The sequence below is a fragment of the Tachyglossus aculeatus genome, chromosome 3 (genome assembly GCF_015852505.1).
Source record: "Tachyglossus aculeatus isolate mTacAcu1 chromosome 3, mTacAcu1.pri, whole genome shotgun sequence".
Lineage (NCBI taxonomy): Eukaryota > Metazoa > Chordata > Mammalia > Monotremata > Tachyglossidae > Tachyglossus > Tachyglossus aculeatus.
The window spans coordinates 102077808-102095164 of NC_052068.1; the positions used below are offsets into that span (position 1 = coordinate 102077808).

Sequence of the window (17357 nt, forward strand, 5' to 3'; positions counted from 1 at the left end):
GGATTCCACATGTCCGGTCGCCAGCCTGCAAGGTGGTCCCTCCTTGGGGCGGGAGAACCCGGACCAAGAAGGCCCGCAGATTGGGGGATGACCCCGAGAATGCAGTGGAAGTATCTCCGTGCGCTGGTTCGGAAGGTGAATTTGCACAGAGATGATTCCTCTGGATTCCCGGGGGGTGGAGCTGGTGGCTCGGTATCTTGGTCACTTGGTCAGCCTTCTCATCTTCTGCAGTTCTTCGATGGGTTTCCACTGCTGGTTAATCGAGAGTAACTGCAGAGCAGAGAGACAAAACCTGTGTTCCAGGAACCGCAACCCTGGAGAATACATTCTGCTAGATCCTAAGCTTCCTAAGCTCCTTATGTCCATATTTGTAATTTATTTATTTCTATTAATCTCTGCCTTCCCTGCTAGACTGCAAGCTCACTGTGGGCAGGGAACGTTTCTGTTATCTTGTTATGTTGTACTTTCCCAAGTGCTTAGTACAGTGCTCTGCACACAGTAAGCGCTCAATAAATACGATTGATTGAATGAATGAAAGTGTGCAACAAACACGAACTGATTGACTGACTGAGGGCAGGAATGGTATTTATGAACATTATTGTTCTCTCCCGGGTATTTTGTATACTGTTCTTCAGACAGTATGTGCTTGGGAAATATTCGTGATTGATAAGTGAATAGAAAGTGATTTCCCTTGATTTTCATCCAGAAAAAAGTTCTCTGCTCTATGTAGGACAGGGACTGTGACAGCATGGCCTAGTGGACACAGCATGGGCCTGGGGATCGGAAGGATATGGGTTCTGATTCTGGCTCTGCCACTTTTCTACTTGGTGACCTTGGGCAAGTCACTTCACTTCTCTGAGACTCAGTTACCTCATCTGTAAAATAGTGATTAAGACCGTGAACCCCATGACCGTCCCTATGTGGGACTGGGACTGTGTCCAACCACATTACCTTGTATCTACCCCAGTGCTTAGAACAAGTGCCTGGCACATAGTAAGTGCTTAACAAATGCCATTAAGAAGGTTACTTCACCTCTCTGTGCCTCAGTTCCCTCATTTGTAAAATAAGGACTAAGACTGTGAGCCCCATGTGGGACAGGGACTGTGCCCAACCAGATTAGCTTGTATCTACCCCAGCACTTTGTACAGTTCCTAGCACAGAATAAGCACTTAACAAATAGCATTAAAAAGTCCATTTGCTTCTCTGTGCCTCAGTTCTCTCATCTGTAAAATAGGAATTAAGACTGTGAGCCCCACGTGGGACATGGATGTGTCCAATCAGATTAGGTTGCATCTATGCTAATGTTTAGTACAGTGCCTGACACATAGTAAGCATATTATTATTAGCTTGTATCTACTCCAATGCTTAGTACAGTGCCTGGCCCATAGTGAGTGCTTTACAAATACCATACAGAACAAAAACAAAATGGTTGTTTCACTCCCACAGGTCCCTCCTCATCCCTGGGTCAGACTGGGATCATACAGATGCAGGAAATGGCCTTTCTGGTCCACCTGCTCTCCCAAGTCGACCGGCCCACCCTGTACAAATGCCCCCGTCCTTCCTCCCTTCCCCACCCACACACCGAGAAGTGGCACCAATGCCCCTCTTCCCGGGGCCCAGAGGGGAGGGCAGGGCAGGGCAGGGCAGGGCAGGGCAGGGAGTTGCGGGCAGGTGCCCCTCTGAGAGGATTGGGCCCAGGACCAAGGTCATCAGGTCAAGGAGCCTGTCACTGTTCAGCGGGGGACGGAGGGGCCCTTCAGAAGAAGGGGCGGAGGTGGGCCCGCTACCTTTTGAGGCTGGGTAGAATCTACGTTCTCCCATGGCTCTGAAATTTTGGACCTGTTGAGGCTGAAGTCCAAGATGGCATCCGTTAGGAAAGACGCTAAGCAGTTGTAGTGTCCCCCTGAAAATGACATTTCTGAACTTCCCATCCGCCCCTCCCCACCACAGACTGGAAGCTCATTGGGGCCGGGGAATGTGTCTATCAACTCTGTTATATTGTACTCGTCCAAGCGCTTAGTGCAGTGCTCTGCACACAGTAAGAGATCAGTAAGTACCATCGATTGTAAACTCGTGTCTAGACTCTAAGCTTATTGTGGGCAGAAACCGTGTCTACCAAATCTGTTATGTTGTACTCGCGAAAGCACTTAATGCAGTGCTCTGCACACAGAGAGAACCCAATCGATAGCATTGAATGTTAGCTCGTCTCTTAGATTACAAGCCCGGTGTGGGCAGGGAACGTGTCTACCGATTCTGTTTATTGTACTCTCCCAAACAGTGCAGTTCTCTGCATACAGTAAGTGCTTGATAAATACCATTGATTGATTGACTGTATTGTTTTGTTGTAATCCCAAACAGTACAGTGCTCCGCACACAGCAAGTGCTCATTAATTGATTGATCATACCACTGATTGATTTAATTATGTTGTACTCTCCTTCAACCCCACCAAACCCCAGCAGCCCTGAACAGGAACTGAATCAATCAATCAATCAGCGGTATTTATTGAGCACTTAGTGTATGCAGAACACTGTACTAAGTGCTTGGAAGAGCCCAGTACAACAGAATTAGCAGACGCGTTCCCTCCCTACAAAACAAGCTTAGAGTCTAGAGGGAGAGACAGACATTAATTAGAAATAAATTACAGATATGTACCTGCATGCTGTGGAGCTAGTTGTGGGGGTTGGGTGATGAATATAGAGGCAGGTCAGGGAGATGCAGAAGGGAGTGGGAGAAGAGGAGGGCTTAGTTGGGGAAGGCCTCCTGGAGGAGATGTGCCTCCAATAAGGCTTTGAAGGCAGGGAGAGTAGTTGCTGTATGGATGCCCCTTAATCAATCAATCAATTAATCAATCAATCGCATTTATTGAGTGCTTACTGTGTGCAGAGCACTGTACTAAGCGCTTGGGAAGTACAAGTTGGCAGCATATAGAGACGGTCCCTACCCAACAGTGGGCTCACAGTCTAGAAGGGAGAGACAGAGAACAAAACCAAACATATTAACAAAATAAAATAAATAGAAGAGATATGTACAAGGAAGATAAATAAATAAATGGAGTAATAAATATGTGCAAACATATATACATATATACAGGTGCTGTGGGGAAGGGAAGGAGGTAAGGCGGGGGGAATGGAGGCGGGGAGGGGGAGAGGAAGGAGGGGGCTCAGTCTGGGAAGGCCTCCTGGAGAAGGTGAACTCTCAGTTGGGCCTTGAAGGGAGGAAGAGTGCTAGCTTGGCGGATGTGGGGAGGGAGGGCATTCCAGGCCAGGAGGATTACGTGCGCCAGGGGTCGACGGTGGGACAGGCGAGAACGAGCCAGGGTGAGGAGATTAGCGGCAGAGGAGCAGAGGGTGCGGGCTGGGCTGTAGAAGGATTGAAGGTAGGTGAGGTAGGAGGGGGCGAGGTGATGGAGAGCCTTGAAGCCGAGGGTGAGGGGTTTCTGCCTGATGCGTAGGTTGATTGGTAGCCACTGGAGATTTTTGAGGAGGAGAGTAACATGCCCAGAGCGTTTCTGGACAAAGACAATCCGGGCAGCGGCGTGAAGTATGGATTGAAGTGGGGAGAGACAAGAGGATGGGAGATCGGAAAGGAGGCTGATACAGTAATCCAGACGCGATAGGATGAGAGCTTGAACATGCAGGGTAGCGGTTTGGATGGAGAGGAAAGGGCGGATCTTGGCAATGTTGTGGAGGTGAAACCCTCAGGTTTTGGTGACGGCTTGGATGTGACGGGTGAATGAGAGAGCGGAGTCGAGGATGACACCAAGGTTGCAGGCTTGTGAGACGGGAAGGATGGTAGTGCCGTCAACAGTGATGGGAAAGTCAGGGAGAGGGCAGAGTTTGGGAGGGAGGACAAGGAGTTCAGTCTTGGACATGTTGAGTTTTAGGTGGTGGGCAGACATCCAGATGGAGATGTCCTGAAGGCAGGAGGAAATGAGAGCCTGGAGGTGGGGGGCGGGGGGAGAACAGGGGCAGAGATGTAGATATGAGTGTCATCAGCGTAGAGATGATAGTTGAAGCCGTGGGATCGAATGAGGTCACCAAGGGAGTGAGGAGTTAAGCCACTGATACTCACCCCATCCCTATTCCAAAGCACTTAGGTTTCTATCCCTACACTCTGTCAATTCTCTTACTTGTCCGCCTCGTTCTCTAGACTGTCAGCTCACCGTGGGTAGGGAGTGTGTCCGTTACATTGTTCCACTGTAGTCTCCCGAGCACTAGTGCAGTGCTCTGCACCCAGTGAGTGCTCAATAAACGCCACCGACTGATCGATTGATGACTTGACTGCCGGACAGGTCCTGGGGCCTGCTACTCACATGACGGCCGTCTGGAAGAGAGAGTACACGGACACGGAGATGGCTCCCAACCCGGCGATGGTGACGATGGTGGCCAGCGGGATGAGCTGGGGAGCAGCCAAGGCACAGATGGCGGTCAGGGGCCGGGGTCAAGGGTCAGGCGGCCCTGGGGGAGCTGGGATGGGGAGGGGGAAGGGTGGCAGGGCAGAGGAGATTGAGGAAAAAAAGGAACCGGGGTGGGGGGTGGGGAGATAGGGGTAACAGGGAGGAGATTGGGGAGGAGGGAGGGATAGAGAGGGGAAGAGTTTGGGGGAGAAGTAGATGGGAAGAGGAGATGGGAGGAGATGGGGGAAGAAAGAAGTGGGAAGAAGGGAGGTAAGAGTAGCCAAGGAGAAAAATGGGGGACAGTGGGCGTAGAAGATGGGAAGGAGTAAGTGGGGGGAGGAAATAGGGATAGCCGGGGTGGGGGGGGAGGAGATGGGGAGGAAAAAGTGGGGGGACGGATGTAGGGGTAGCAGAAGAGGAGATGGGAAGAGGATGTGGAGGAAGGGGCTCGGGTAGCAGGGGGAGGAGATTGGGGAGAAGGAGGTGGAGGAAGGAGATGGGGAGGAGGTAGGGGAATAAAGAACTTGGAAAAAGGTAGGGGTAGAAGAGGAGGAAATGGGCGAAAGTGGGGGGAGAAAATGGGGAGGAGGAAGTGGGGGAAAGGAGGTAGGGTTAGCAGGGGAGGAGATGGTAAGAGGACATGGGGGAGGAGTTTGGGGAGAAGTAGGTGGAGGGAGGAGATGGGTGGAGATGGGGAGGAAATGGGGGAAGAAGCGGGAGGAAGAGGCAAGGGAAGGGGTAGCAGGGGAAAGAGACTGGGGGAGAAAGAGGTGGGGGACGGAGGCAGGTGTAGCAGGGAGCAGAGGAGGAGCAGAGGAGGAGGAGAGGAAAGAAGATCAAGGTAGTTGCAGGGGAGAGATTTGGGAAGAGGGAGGTGGGGGTAGCAGGGAGGCAAAGGAAGTGGGGAGAAAATAGGGATGGCGGGGTTTGGGAGAGTAGGAGGGAGGAGATAAGGAAAGTGGGGGTGAGATCTCCCCCCTCCCCCCAGCCCAGTCGAAGGAACAGCCCGGGGCAGGGGGAAGTGGGGAAGGGGCCGAAGGAGGGGAAGACTGGCGACCTCTTTCTTCTTCATCAGGATTTGGAAGGTGCCCATGGTGGCCAGCCTAGGAGGGAGCAAGCAGGCAGGGGGAGAGTCTAGTCAGGACGGGGTGGGACAGGCGGCCCCCAGGGGAGCAGGGGGAGTGGACCCAGGAGCGAGGGAGTGGGGCAGGAGGGAGGGAGGGGCAGGGAGAAAGAGAGGGGCAGAGGAGTGAGAGGAACAGGAGGGAGCAATGAGAGAGGAAGAAGGGGAGAAGGAAAAGAGGGAGAAGAGAGGAAATCAGCGTGACAGTGGAAAGAGCACGGGCTTGGGAGTCAGAAGGCCAAGGGTTCTAATCCCAACTCTGCCACTTGTCTGCTGTGTGAGTTTGGGTAAGCCACTGAACTTCTTTGTACCTCAGTGACCTCATCTGTAAAATGGCGATTAAGATGTGATCCCCAAGTCGGACAACCTGATTACTATGTATCAACCCCAGCTCTTAGAACAGTGCTTGGCACATTGTAAGTGCTTAACAAAATACCTTTAAGGAGGAAGAAAGGAGGGAGGGTGGCCTTTGAAAAGAGCTGCTGAGGGCAGGGCAGGCAGGTCGGGGGGAGGTCTGTATCTACCTCAGTGGTTAGAACAGCGTAAGTGCTCAACAAGTACCATAACTAAAACTATATTAATTAATCAATAGGGAAGGAGATGAAGAAACTAAGAGAAGGCTTGTCCAAGGTCACAGAGATCAGGCCACTGGCAGAGCTGGGATTAGAGCTCTAGTCTCTCTTTACTATATTTGTGTTAAAATGGCATTTATAAGCACTTTGTGTCAGGCACTGTTCTAAGCGCTGAAGTAGATACAAGGTCATCAGGTTGGACACAGTCCATGTGTTGAATCCCCATTTTACAGATGAGGGAACTGATGCTCAGTGAAGCGAAGTGACTTCCCCAAAATCGCACAACAGGTAAATGGCAGAGCTGGGATTAGGACCCATGTCCTTCTGATTCCCAAGCCCGTGCCCTATTGTCTATTGTCCTCTCCCAAGCGCTCAGTACAGTGCTCTGCGCAAAATAAGAGCTCAATAAATACGATTGAATGAATGAATGAATGAATGCCGTTGATTAATGAGTGTTCCCAACAGGGGTGGCCCTTCATTCATTCAATCGTATTTATTGAGCGCTTACTGTGTGCACAGAACTGTACTAAGCGCTTGGGAAGTACAAGTCGGCAACATATAGAGACGATCCCTACCCAACAACGGATGCCACCTGAGGTTAGCAAGTCACAAGTGGTGGCGTGTGGACAGCTGTGTGCCCAGGGCATGGTATCCTGAGGAGAGGAGGGAGGGGCAGTAGCAACATGGTTTAGTAGGTAGAGCATGGGCCTGGGAGTTACGAGGACCTGGGTTCTAATCGCGGCTCTGCCACTTGTCTGCTGCGGGACCTTGGCCAAGTCACTTCACTTCTCTGGGCCTCAGTTCCCTCATCTGTAAAATGGGGATTAAGGCTGTGAGCCCCACGGGGAACAGTGACTGTGTCCAACTTGATTAATTTGTATGTACCCCGGCACTTAGAACAGTACCTGGCAAAGTGTTAGCGCTTACTAAATACCATAATTATTAGCATCATTTCCCACTAGGCTGAGTCTTGAGGGGCTGCCGCCACCATCACGGCAGGCTGTAACAAGTCTGCCTCAGATGGCTGCCTTAGGGATGTTACTGCCATGCTGGGCTATGATCACCTGTTGGTCCCAGGAGGATGGGTCCCCTCAAAGACAACCCCCCACCCCCAAACACCTGTCGTCGTCGTCGTCCCCCGGATCAAATCAGTCACTCACCAGACAACACCCAGGTAGAGCGGGACAAGTCGGCCACGGACAGGGATTCACTTCAGGCCTCCACAGCCCTCTCAGTGTCCCAGCTGCCAGTGGCTTCCAGAAACTTCTCCCTCCTTTGGACGGTACTAAGGGGAGAGGGGAGACTGGGCCAGTTCCCCAACTCCTGCCCTCTACTCTCCACCATCAGATGGAAAACTTAGGAACTCTGGGTTTTGTCACTTGATTCCCAGAAACCTCCTTGGGCGCATTTGATGGCTGAACTCCAAGGAGCCCAAGTGGAAGTTTCTACCTCCCCCTGCCTCCTCACCAGAGCAACCCCCTGCCCGTCAGTGGTACATTCTCAAGCCCCCTCTCTCCTGGCCCCCAAAACCCAACAGACATTCGCTCCACTGGTGTGAGTGGGGGGCCTCTCTCACCACACTGCTTCATCTGAGCCCATGCCCTAACTGTGGGTGTCCCTCAAGGTTCAGTTCTGGGTCCCTGTCTTTTCTCCATCTACCCTCCCTTGGAAAACCCATTTGCTCACACAGCTTCAACTATTACCTCTATGCTGATGACACCCAAATCTACAACTCCAGCCCTGATCTCGCTCCTTCTCTGCAGTCTTGCATTTCCTCCTTACTTCAAGGATGTCCTCTCGTCACCTCAAAATTAATATGTTTAAAACTGAACTTTTCTTCCCCCACGAACCCTGTCCTCCTGCTCGCTTTCCCATCGCTGCCGACGGCACCACCATCCTTCCTGTCTCTCAAGCCCATAACCTTGGTATTATCCTTGACTCCTCTCTCATTCCACCCACATATCCAAGTCATCACTAAATCCTGTCAGTTCTACCTTCCCAACCTCGCCAAAAGTCACCCCTTCCTCTCCATCCAAACTACCACAGTAATACACGCACTTATCTTAGCCCGCCTAGATTACTGTGTCAGCCTCCTTGCTGACCTCCCTGCCTCCTGTCTCTGCCCACTCCAGTCCATACTCCATTCTGCTCCCCGAATCATTTTCCTTCAAAAACATTCAGATCTTGTTTCCCCACTAGAAACTCTAGTGGTTGCCCATCTACCTCCACAACAAACAAAAGCTCATCATTGGTTTTAAAGCACTTAATCGCCTCACCCCCTCCTACCTCACCTTGCTACTCTCCTCCATCCCAGCTTGGAAATTTGTTCCTCTGTTGCTAACCTTCTCACTGTACCTCGATCTCATTTCTCTCGCTGCCGGCCTTTCACCCACAACCTATCTCTGGCCTGGAAACTCCCTTCCTCCTTTCATACAGATAATTGCTCTCTCCCACTTCAAAGCTATATCGAAAGCCCATTTCCTTGACTGAGCCCTTTTCTTCCACTCCCTTCTTTTCCACTCACACTTGCTCCTTCACTCATCCTGTCTCCCTTTCCCATGGCACATATGGACATATCTGTAATTTATTTATCTATTCATATTGATATCTGTCTCCCCCTATAGACCGTGAGCTCGGTTGCAGGCAGGGAATGTGTTTGATGGTATATTGTCCTCTCCCAAACATTTAGCACAGTGCTTTGCATATAGCAACCACTCAATGAATATGGTTAATAATACAACACTCTGCTGCGTGACCTTGAGCAAGTCACTTCATTTTTCTTTGGGTCAGTCACCTCATCTGTAAAATGGAGATGAAGATCGTGAGCTAAGACAGGACAGGGACTGTGTCCGATCTGATCAGCTTGTACCTACCCCAGCGTTTAGTAAAGTGCCTGGTACATAGTGTGTGGTTGCCTACCAACCTTCGTATCAAGCAAAAACTCCTATTGGCTTCAAAGCTCTCTATCACCTCGCCCCCTCCTACCTCACCTCTCTTCTCTTCTCCTACATCCCAGCCCGCAAACTCCACTCCTCTGGTGCCGTTTACCTTCTCACTGTGTCTCGTTCTTGCCTGTCCCGCCGTTGACCCCTTGCCCTACCTCTGGCCTGGAATGCCCTCCCTCCTCAAATTTGCCAAACTAGCACACTTCCCTCTTTCAAAGCCCTACTGGAAGCTCACCTCCTCCAGGAGGTCTTCCCAGACTAAGCCCCCCCTTTCCTCTCCCCCGCCAGCACTTGCATATATTTACAATTATATGTATTACTGTGTATTTATCTAGAACTCTATTTATTTATATTGATGTTATTGACTCCTGTTTACTTATTTTGATGTCTGTCTCCCCCCTTCTAGACTGTGAGCCCATTGTGGTCAGGGATTGTCTCTGTTGCTGAACTGTACTTTCCAAGCGCTTAGTACAGTGCTCTGCACACAGTAAGCACACAATAAATAGAATTGAATGAATGAAAAATGCTTAATACCATAAATGAAAACCCCAAACCCTCAACAGGGAGAGGCTTTCCCTGGCCCTTGATGCTTTTTTAATGTTTGCCTACTTGTTCCCGATGTGACCTAGAGTCACAGACACTGAAACTGGGGACTTGGGCCCAAACATGTGCTGGCTGGAATTACATTCCCATGCGGGTTGCACGGACAACTCCCAAGGGCAGGAGTGTGGCCCCCTGGATAGGGCGCGGGCCCGGGAGTCATAAGGCCCCAGGTTCTCATTCCGACTCTGCCACTTGTTTGCCTGACCTGGGATACCTTGTTTGTATGACCTGGGGTAAGTCACTTCACTGAGCCCCAGTCACCTCATCTGGAAAATGGAGATTAAGACTGTGAGCTCCATGTGGGACACGGACTGTATCTGACCTGACTGGCTTGTGTCTACCCTAGTGCTTAGAACAATGCACTTGACATGTAGTAAAGCGATTAACAAACATCATAAAAACCCAAAAAGATTTCTGAGTACTTGGGAGAGTCTTTAACTTGGATTTTGTGCACTGTGTATTTGTCCCTGGCCTTTGATGCTGTTTTAAAGTTTGCCTATTTGTTCCCGATATGACCTGGAGTTACAGATGGAGCACCCCCTTGGAAGAGTGTCTCTGTCCACGTCCCACCTGTGTCCTCTTGCCCAGGGCTTAGCACAGTGCTCTGCATACCGTAAGCCAATCAACCAATCATATTTATTGAGTGTTTACTGTGTGCAGGGCACCATTCTAAGCGCTTGGGAGAGTTCAGCGAAACAATAAAACAGACACATTCCCTGACCATTACCACAACAAATGCCATTATTATTATTGTTATTATTATTATTATTATTATTATTATTATTATTACTTCTATCTGAATGGTGGCTGAGAATTCTGGCTCCTCAAATGAAGAGAGACATGTTTCGGTCAAACGATAATTAGAGGTCCTTTATAAAGAAGCAGACAAACATTGCCGTTTCCCAGATACAAGAATGCGTGGACGGTGCCCCAGAACGCTGGGGTCATCGCCCGCACACAAAGTCAACCACCCAAATGTGAGGTTGCGGTCCACAGGACCAAACAATGGACGGGCGGTCTTTACAGCTTCTCTAAATCAGAGAATAATTCTTGTCTTCTGAATAAGCCTTCATAAAAATCCAATCCAGGATTCTCTTCCAAATGTCCTTCAGGCTTCCTGAGCCCTTTGGGAAATTTGAACCAAAATAACCAAAACCTAAAATGAATTCTCCGGTTCGTTGGGTTGGCTGGGGCAGCGGGATTTGCCGTCGGGGAGGGGCAACAAAAAGGGCGAGGCTCAGTTTGGGAGGTGGGAAACTGCCTTCCCCCTAAACCACTGGTTCACCTGGGATGGCTGCCTGCAGGAAGTGGGGGGCTGTAGATGGAATCCAGGGAGAGCTGATGTCCAGACTGAAGACTTCCGATCTCCCGAGACACACGAACAGAGGCAGGCCGGAATACCGAGCCCTGTCTCAATCCTCTCCTCGGTGGCCCCCTCTCTCCCGCTGGCACCTCCTCCACTTCACAGTATTTCCTGAGCACTTCCTCTGCTCTGAGCCCTGCGCTAACCGACCCCCATGTGGGAACTCACTTCTAGGCACAGGTTACTGAGGTCGGCTCCGGAGAACTGGTGGGTCTGCGCTGCCAAACTTTGAAACGATACGTCCTCCCCCAGCGGGGTTTTCTCAGTGCAGATTTTCATAATCGAAAGCCTTCCCTAGGAAACAGCAATCGCTGTAAGACTTACGTCCGCCGACATGCCATCCTACTATGGGAAGTGGCACGGTCTAGTGGGTACAGCCCGGACCCGGGAGTAGGGAGGACCTGGGTTCTAATCCCAGCTCCCATTTGTCTGCTGGGTGACCTCGGCCAAGTCACTTGAATTCTCCCTCAGCTGGAAAATTGGAATTAAAACCGTGAGCCCCATGTGGGACAGGGACTGTGTTCAACCTGATTAGCTTTTCTCTACTCAAGCGCTTTGTACAGTAATTTACATACAGTAAACGCTCAATAAATATCATCGTTATTATTATCATTATCTGCTTCCTGAAATACCGTGCCCCACAGTATGGCTTTCAGACCCACTGAGACCAAGCACTCATCAGGCCGTTAACCAGGGTCAACAGTTTTTGAGCCCTTACTGTGTCACCCACTGTCCCACTGAGTCATGTAAAATCCATTTGGCTCATATACAAGTGGAACTTTTGACATCAGCAAAATGGGATCATGTTTGAATCTTGAGAAAAAAAATGATAATGCTCATAATTGGAGAAGATGAACAAACACCCCGTCCTTAGGAGAAAAAGCATTGGTAAGCAGCAAGGGGAAAAGTGTGGCCTAGAGGAAAGAGCATGGACCTGGCAGTAAGAGGCCCTGGCAGCTCCACCACCTGCCCGCTGCGGGACCTTGGCAAGTTCATTAAGCAACTGTACATACTGTGTGCAGAGCACCGTGCTAAGTGCCTGGGAGAGTACAATCAAACAGAGCTGGTAGTCACGTTCCCATAACATCTCTGTGTCTCAGATTCCTCATCTGGAAGTGGGGATTAAATTCCCGTTCTCCCTCCAATTTAGACTGAGATCCCTTCAAAGCCCTCCTGAAAGCTCACCTCCTCCAGGAGGCCTTCCCAGACTGAGCCCCCTCCTTCCTTTCCCCCTCCTCCCCCACCCCATCTCCCCTGCCTTACCTCCTTCCCCTCCTCACAACACCTGTATATATATATAGATAGATAGATAGCTATATCTATATTTATATCTATATATATATATATGTGTGTGTGTGTTTGTACATATTTATTACTCTATTTATTTATTTTATTTATACATATTTATTCTATTGATTTTATTTTGTTAATATGTTTTGTTTTGTTCCCTGTCTTCCCCTTCTAGACTGGGAGCCCACTGTTGTGGAGGGACTGTCTCTATATGTTCCCAACTTGTACTTTCCAAGCGCTTAGTACAGTTCTCTGCACACAGTAAGCGCTAAATCAATACGATTGAATGAATGAATCTGAATGGTACAGGGTCTGTGTCCAACCTGATTTTCTTGTATCTACCCCAAGGCTTAGGTACGGTGCTTGGCACACAGTAAGGGCTTAATAAGTACCATCATCATGATTACTTCTCCTCTGCTTCCCGGCCCTGGCCGGCCTCTACCTCTCTGACCTGGTCGCCCCCCGCCTCTCTGCCCTGGTTCCACTCTGCTTCTCAGCCCTAGTCCCACTGTCTCCCGGCACAAGTACCGCTCTGCCTCCCAGCCCCAGGCCCACTGTCTCCCGGCCCAGGTACTCCTCTGCCTCCCGTCTCTGGTCCCCTTTCTAATGGACCTTGTCCCCCTCTGCCTCCCTGACCTTGTCCCCCACCATTCTCGGCCCTGGTCCCCCTTTGCGTCCCGGCCCAGGTACCGCACTGCTTCCTGGCCCTGGTCCCACTCTACCTCCCGGCCCCGGTCCACCATCTACCGGCCCGGTACTCCTCTGGCTCCCGGCCCAGATCCCCCTCTGCCTCCCGGCCCAGGTCGCCCCCAGTCTCCCCGTCCTGGTCCCCCTCTGCCTCCCTGCCCTGGTCGCCCCCCACCTCGTGGCCCTGGTCCCCCCTGCCAACCTGCCCTGCTCCAGTTCTGCCTCCCATCCCTGGTTCCCCTGTGCCTGACGGCCCTAGTTCCCCTTCAGTTCCAAGAAGCGGGGGGACAAGGGCAGGGACGCAGAGGAACATATCTGCCCACAGGATCTGGTCTCCGTTTCCCGGCCCAGGTCTCCCTCTGCCTCCCGACTCTAGTCCCCCATCTCCCGGCCCAAGTACCCCTCTGCCTCCTGGCCCTTGTCCCCCTCTGCCTCCAGGATCTTGTCCCCCTCTGGCTCACTTCCCTTGTCCCCCACTGTTTCTCAGCCATGGTCCCCTTTTGCCTTACGGTCCAGGTACCCCTCTGCCTCCGGGCCCTGGTCCCCCTCATCCTCCCAGCCCTGATCCCGTATCTCCCGGCCCAGGTACCCCTCTGCCTCCTGGCCCTGGTCCCCCACTGCCTACCTGCACTGGTCCTCCTCCGCCTCCCGGTCCTGGGTTCCCCCTACCTCCCGGCCCTGGTACCCCAGCCTCAAGAACCAGGTACCACTCTGCCTCCTGGCCCTGGTCCACTGTCTCCTGGCCTAGGTACCCCTCTGCCTCCTGGCCATGGTGCCCCTCTGCCAACCCGGTGTGCTCCCCATCGGCCTCCCGGCCCATGTACACCTCTAACCTCCCGGCACTGCTCCTCCTGTCTCCCAGTTCAGGTACCCCTCTGCCTCTTGGCCTTGGTCCCCCATGCAACCCCTCCTTGGTCCCCCCTGACACCCGGACCTGGTTACTCTGTGCCTACCGGCCCTGGTCCCCCAGGACCTCCTGGCCTTGGTTTCGTCTACCTCCAGACCGCTGGGTGAGTCTCCTCTATATCCCGGCCCTGGTCCCATGTCACCCGGCCTAGGAACCTCTTTGCCTCTTGGACCTGGTCCCCCTTTGCCTACCCACCCTGGTGCCCCTCTGCCTCTCGGCCCTGGTTCCCCTGTCTTCCGGCCAGGGTATCCCTCTGCCTCCTAGCCCTGATCCCTCTCTGCCTCCAGGCCCTGGTTCCCCTAGGCATCCCTGTCTTTGTTGCCCCCACTTCTTTGCCCTGGCCATCCTTTGCCTCCCAGCCCAGGTACCCCTCGGCCTCGCTGCCCTGGTCCTCCATCTCCGGGCCCAGGAACCCCTCGGCCTCCTGTCCTGGTCTCCTTCTGCCTCCTGACCCTGGTCACCTTCTGCTTCCCTGCACTGGTCCCCGTCTGCCGCCCGGCCCTGGACACTCTCGGCCACCTGCCCCTGGTCTCCTTCTGCCTCCAGGCCCTTGTTTCTCTCTCCATCCCGGACTTGGGTCCCCTTTACCTCCAGGCCCTGGTCCTGTTGTCTCCCGGCATAGGTACCCCTCTGCCACCTGGCCCTGATGGACTCCTGCCACCCTGCCCTGGTCCCCCTTTATCTCTCGGCCCTGGCCCTTCTGTGGCTCCGGGCCCTGGTCTCCTTTTCATTCATTCAATCGCATTTATTGAGCGCTTACTGTGTGCAGAGCACTGTACTAAGCGCCTCCCGGCCCTGATCCCCCTTTTTCTCGGCCCAGGTAAACCTCTGCCTCGCCGCCCTTGTGCCCCCCGCTACTCGACCCTGGTCCCCGTTTGCCCCCTGGCCCAGGAACCCCTCTGCCTCCTGGCCCAGGTACCCCTCTGCCTCCTGGCCCTGGTTCCCCTCTACCTCCCGGCCCAGGTCCACCACCTACTGGCCCGGGTACACCTCTGCCTCCCTGCCCTAGTCGCTCTCCGCCTCGCCCCACTTGGCCCTGGTCGCCCGTGCCACCCTGCCCTGGTCCCCCTCTGCCTCCCTTCCCTGGTTCCCCTGTGCCTGACAGCCCTAGTTCTCCTTTCGTTCCAAGAAGCGGGGGGACAAGGGCAGGGAGGCAGAGGAATCAATATGCCCGCAGGACCTGATCCAGGTTTCCTGGCCCTGGTCCCCCTCTGCCTCCGGCCCTGGTCCCCCATCTCCCAGCCCAAGTACCCCTCTGCCTCCTGGCCCTGGTCCCCCTCTGCCTCCAGGACCTGGTACCCCCTGACTCGCTGCCCTTGTCTCCCGCCCCATCTCGGCCCTGGTCCCCTTTTGCCTTGAGGTCCAGGTAACCCTCTGCCTCCGGGCCCTGGTCCCCCTCATCCTCCCAGCCCTGAACCCCCGTCTCCTGGCCCAGGTACCCCTCTGCCTCCTGACCCTGGTCCCCCACTGCCTCCCTGCCTTGGTCCCCCTCTGCCTCCCGGCCCTGGGTCCCCTCCAACTTCCGGCCATGGTCCCTCTGCGTCCTAGCCCTAGTCCCTCTATGCCTCCCCGCCCTGGTCCCCCTCTGCCTTCCTGCCTTGGTCGCCCCTTGCCTTAAGTCCCTGGTCCTCCTCTGACTTTCGGCCCTAGTTCCCCTTTACTTCTGAGAAGCCGGGGATACAAGGGCAGGGAGGCAGTGGTACCACTCTGCCTGCCGGCTTATTCGCCATTTCCCGGCCCTGGTCCCCCTCTGCCTACCGGCCCTGGTCCCCCTCTGCCTCCCGGCCATGATCGCCCTCTGCCTTCCGGGCCCTGGTCCCCCTCTGATTCCCGACCCTGGTCCGCCTCTGCCTCCGTGACCTGGTCACCCGATGCCTCTCGGGCCTTGTTCCCCTCTGCTGGTCAACCCTAGTCCCCCCGTCTCCCGGGACAGGTACTACTCTGACTCCCGGCCCTGGTCCCCCCGTCTCCCGGCCAAGGATCCCTCTGCCTCCCGGCCCTGGTCGCCCTGTCTACAGGCCCTGGTCCCCCTCTTTCTCCTGGTCGTGGTAGCCCTCTGCCTCCCTGACCTTGTCACACCGCTTCTCGGCCCAGATACCACTCTGTCTCCCGGCGCTGGTTCCCCTCTGCTTCCCGGCCCTGGTCCCCCGTCTACCGACCCGAGTACCCCTCTGCCTCCAGGCCCTGGTCACCCAATCATTCATTCAATCGTATTTATTGAGCGCTTACTGGGTGCAGAGCACTGTACTAAGCCTTTGGGAAGTACAAATTTGCAACACATAGAGACGGTCCCTACCCAACAATGGGCCTCCCAGCCCTAGTCCCCCAACTCCCGGTCCCTTTAGGCCTCCCGGCACTGGTCTCCCACCACCTCCAGGCCAATGGGTCTCTCTCCCTCCCGGCCACTGGTCCCCTCTACATCCATGCCCTAATCCCCCTGTTCTGCCAGCCCGGGTCTCCCTCTACCTTCCGGCCCTGGTCCCCCTGTCTCCCGGCCCAAGCATCCCTATTCCTCCCTGCTTTGGTCCCCCTCTCCCTCCAAGCTATGGGCCTTGCGACTCTCTCCGTCCTGGCCATGGGTCCCCCTGTTCTGCCAGCCCTGGTTTCCCTCTAACTCCAAGCCCTGGCCCCTTGCTCCGTCCCGGCCCTGGGACCCTCTACCTCCCTGCCTAGGTCCCCCTGTCTCCCGGCCCTGGAACCCAAGTCTCCCCGCCCAGGTACTCCTCTGCTTCCTAGCCCTGGTCCCCCTCTGCCTCCCGACCGTGGTCACCCAAGCTTCCCGACCCTAGTCCCCCGTCTCCCGGCCCAAGAACCCCTTGCCTCCTGGCCCTGGTCCCCCTCTGCGTCCCGACCCTGGTCTTCTCCGGGACCCGGCACCCCTCTGCCTCCTGGCCCTGATCGCCCTCTGCCTCCCAGCCCTAGTCACCCAAGGCTCCCGACCTTAGTCCCCCATCTCCCAGCCCAGGAACCCCTTGCCTCCTGGCCCTGGTCCTCTTCTGCCTCCAGGCCCTGATCCCCATCTGCCTCCCTTCCCTTTCCCGCCCCATTCTTGACCCTGGTCCCCCTTTGCCTTCCAGCCCAGGTACCTCTCAGCCTCCTGGCCCTGCTCCCCCTCTGCCTCCTGGCCTTGGTCCCCCTCTGCCCCCCGGGCCTTTTCCCCCTGTGCCTCTGGCCTTTGCCTCCTTCTACTTTCAGGCCCATGGGTCTCTCTCCATCCCGGAGCTGGTTCCCCTCTACCTCCCGGCCCTGGTCCCCCGTCTCTCGGTCCAGGTAACCCTTCTGCCTCCTGGCCCGGTATCCTCTCTGCCGCCCTGTCCTGGTCCCCCTCTGCCTCCCGGTCGTAGTCACTCTTTGCCACCCGGATGTGGTCTCGTGCTACCTTCAAGACCTTGGGTCACTCTCCCTACTGGCTCTGGGTCTCCTCTACCTCCCAGCCCTGGTCGCCCTGTCTCCTGGCCCAGTTACCCCCC

General features: G+C 54.3%; 1 protein-coding gene across 1 annotated transcript; it reads right to left on the reverse strand.

Moving 5' to 3' along the window:
- Positions 1-201: 201 nt before the first annotated feature.
- On the reverse strand, positions 202-5490 carry LOC119925440 (normal mucosa of esophagus-specific gene 1 protein-like). The gene is made up of 4 exons (XM_038743563.1): positions 5455-5490; positions 4314-4399; positions 1788-1848; positions 202-270 (listed from the first exon to the last, which is right to left on the reverse strand). Exons 1-4 carry the CDS (start codon positions 5488-5490, stop codon positions 202-204), a joined length of 252 nt encoding a protein of 83 aa, XP_038599491.1.
- Between the last annotated feature and the right edge of the window lie 11867 nt (positions 5491-17357).

Bases quoted from the DNA above. Each gene is read 5' to 3' on its own strand.
- LOC119925440 (XM_038743563.1), bottom strand. From the start codon at position 5,490: ATGGGCACCTTCCAAATCCTGATGAAGAAGAAAGAG. The intron at 1,849-4,313 runs GTGAGTAGCAGG...CTTGGACTTCAG, and splicing joins CTCTTCCAGACGGCCGTCAT to CCTCAACAGGTCCAAAATTT. The intron at 271-1,787 runs GTAGCGGGCCCA...TCTGCTCTGCAG, and splicing joins ATTCTACCCAGCCTCAAAAG to TTACTCTCGATTAACCAGCA.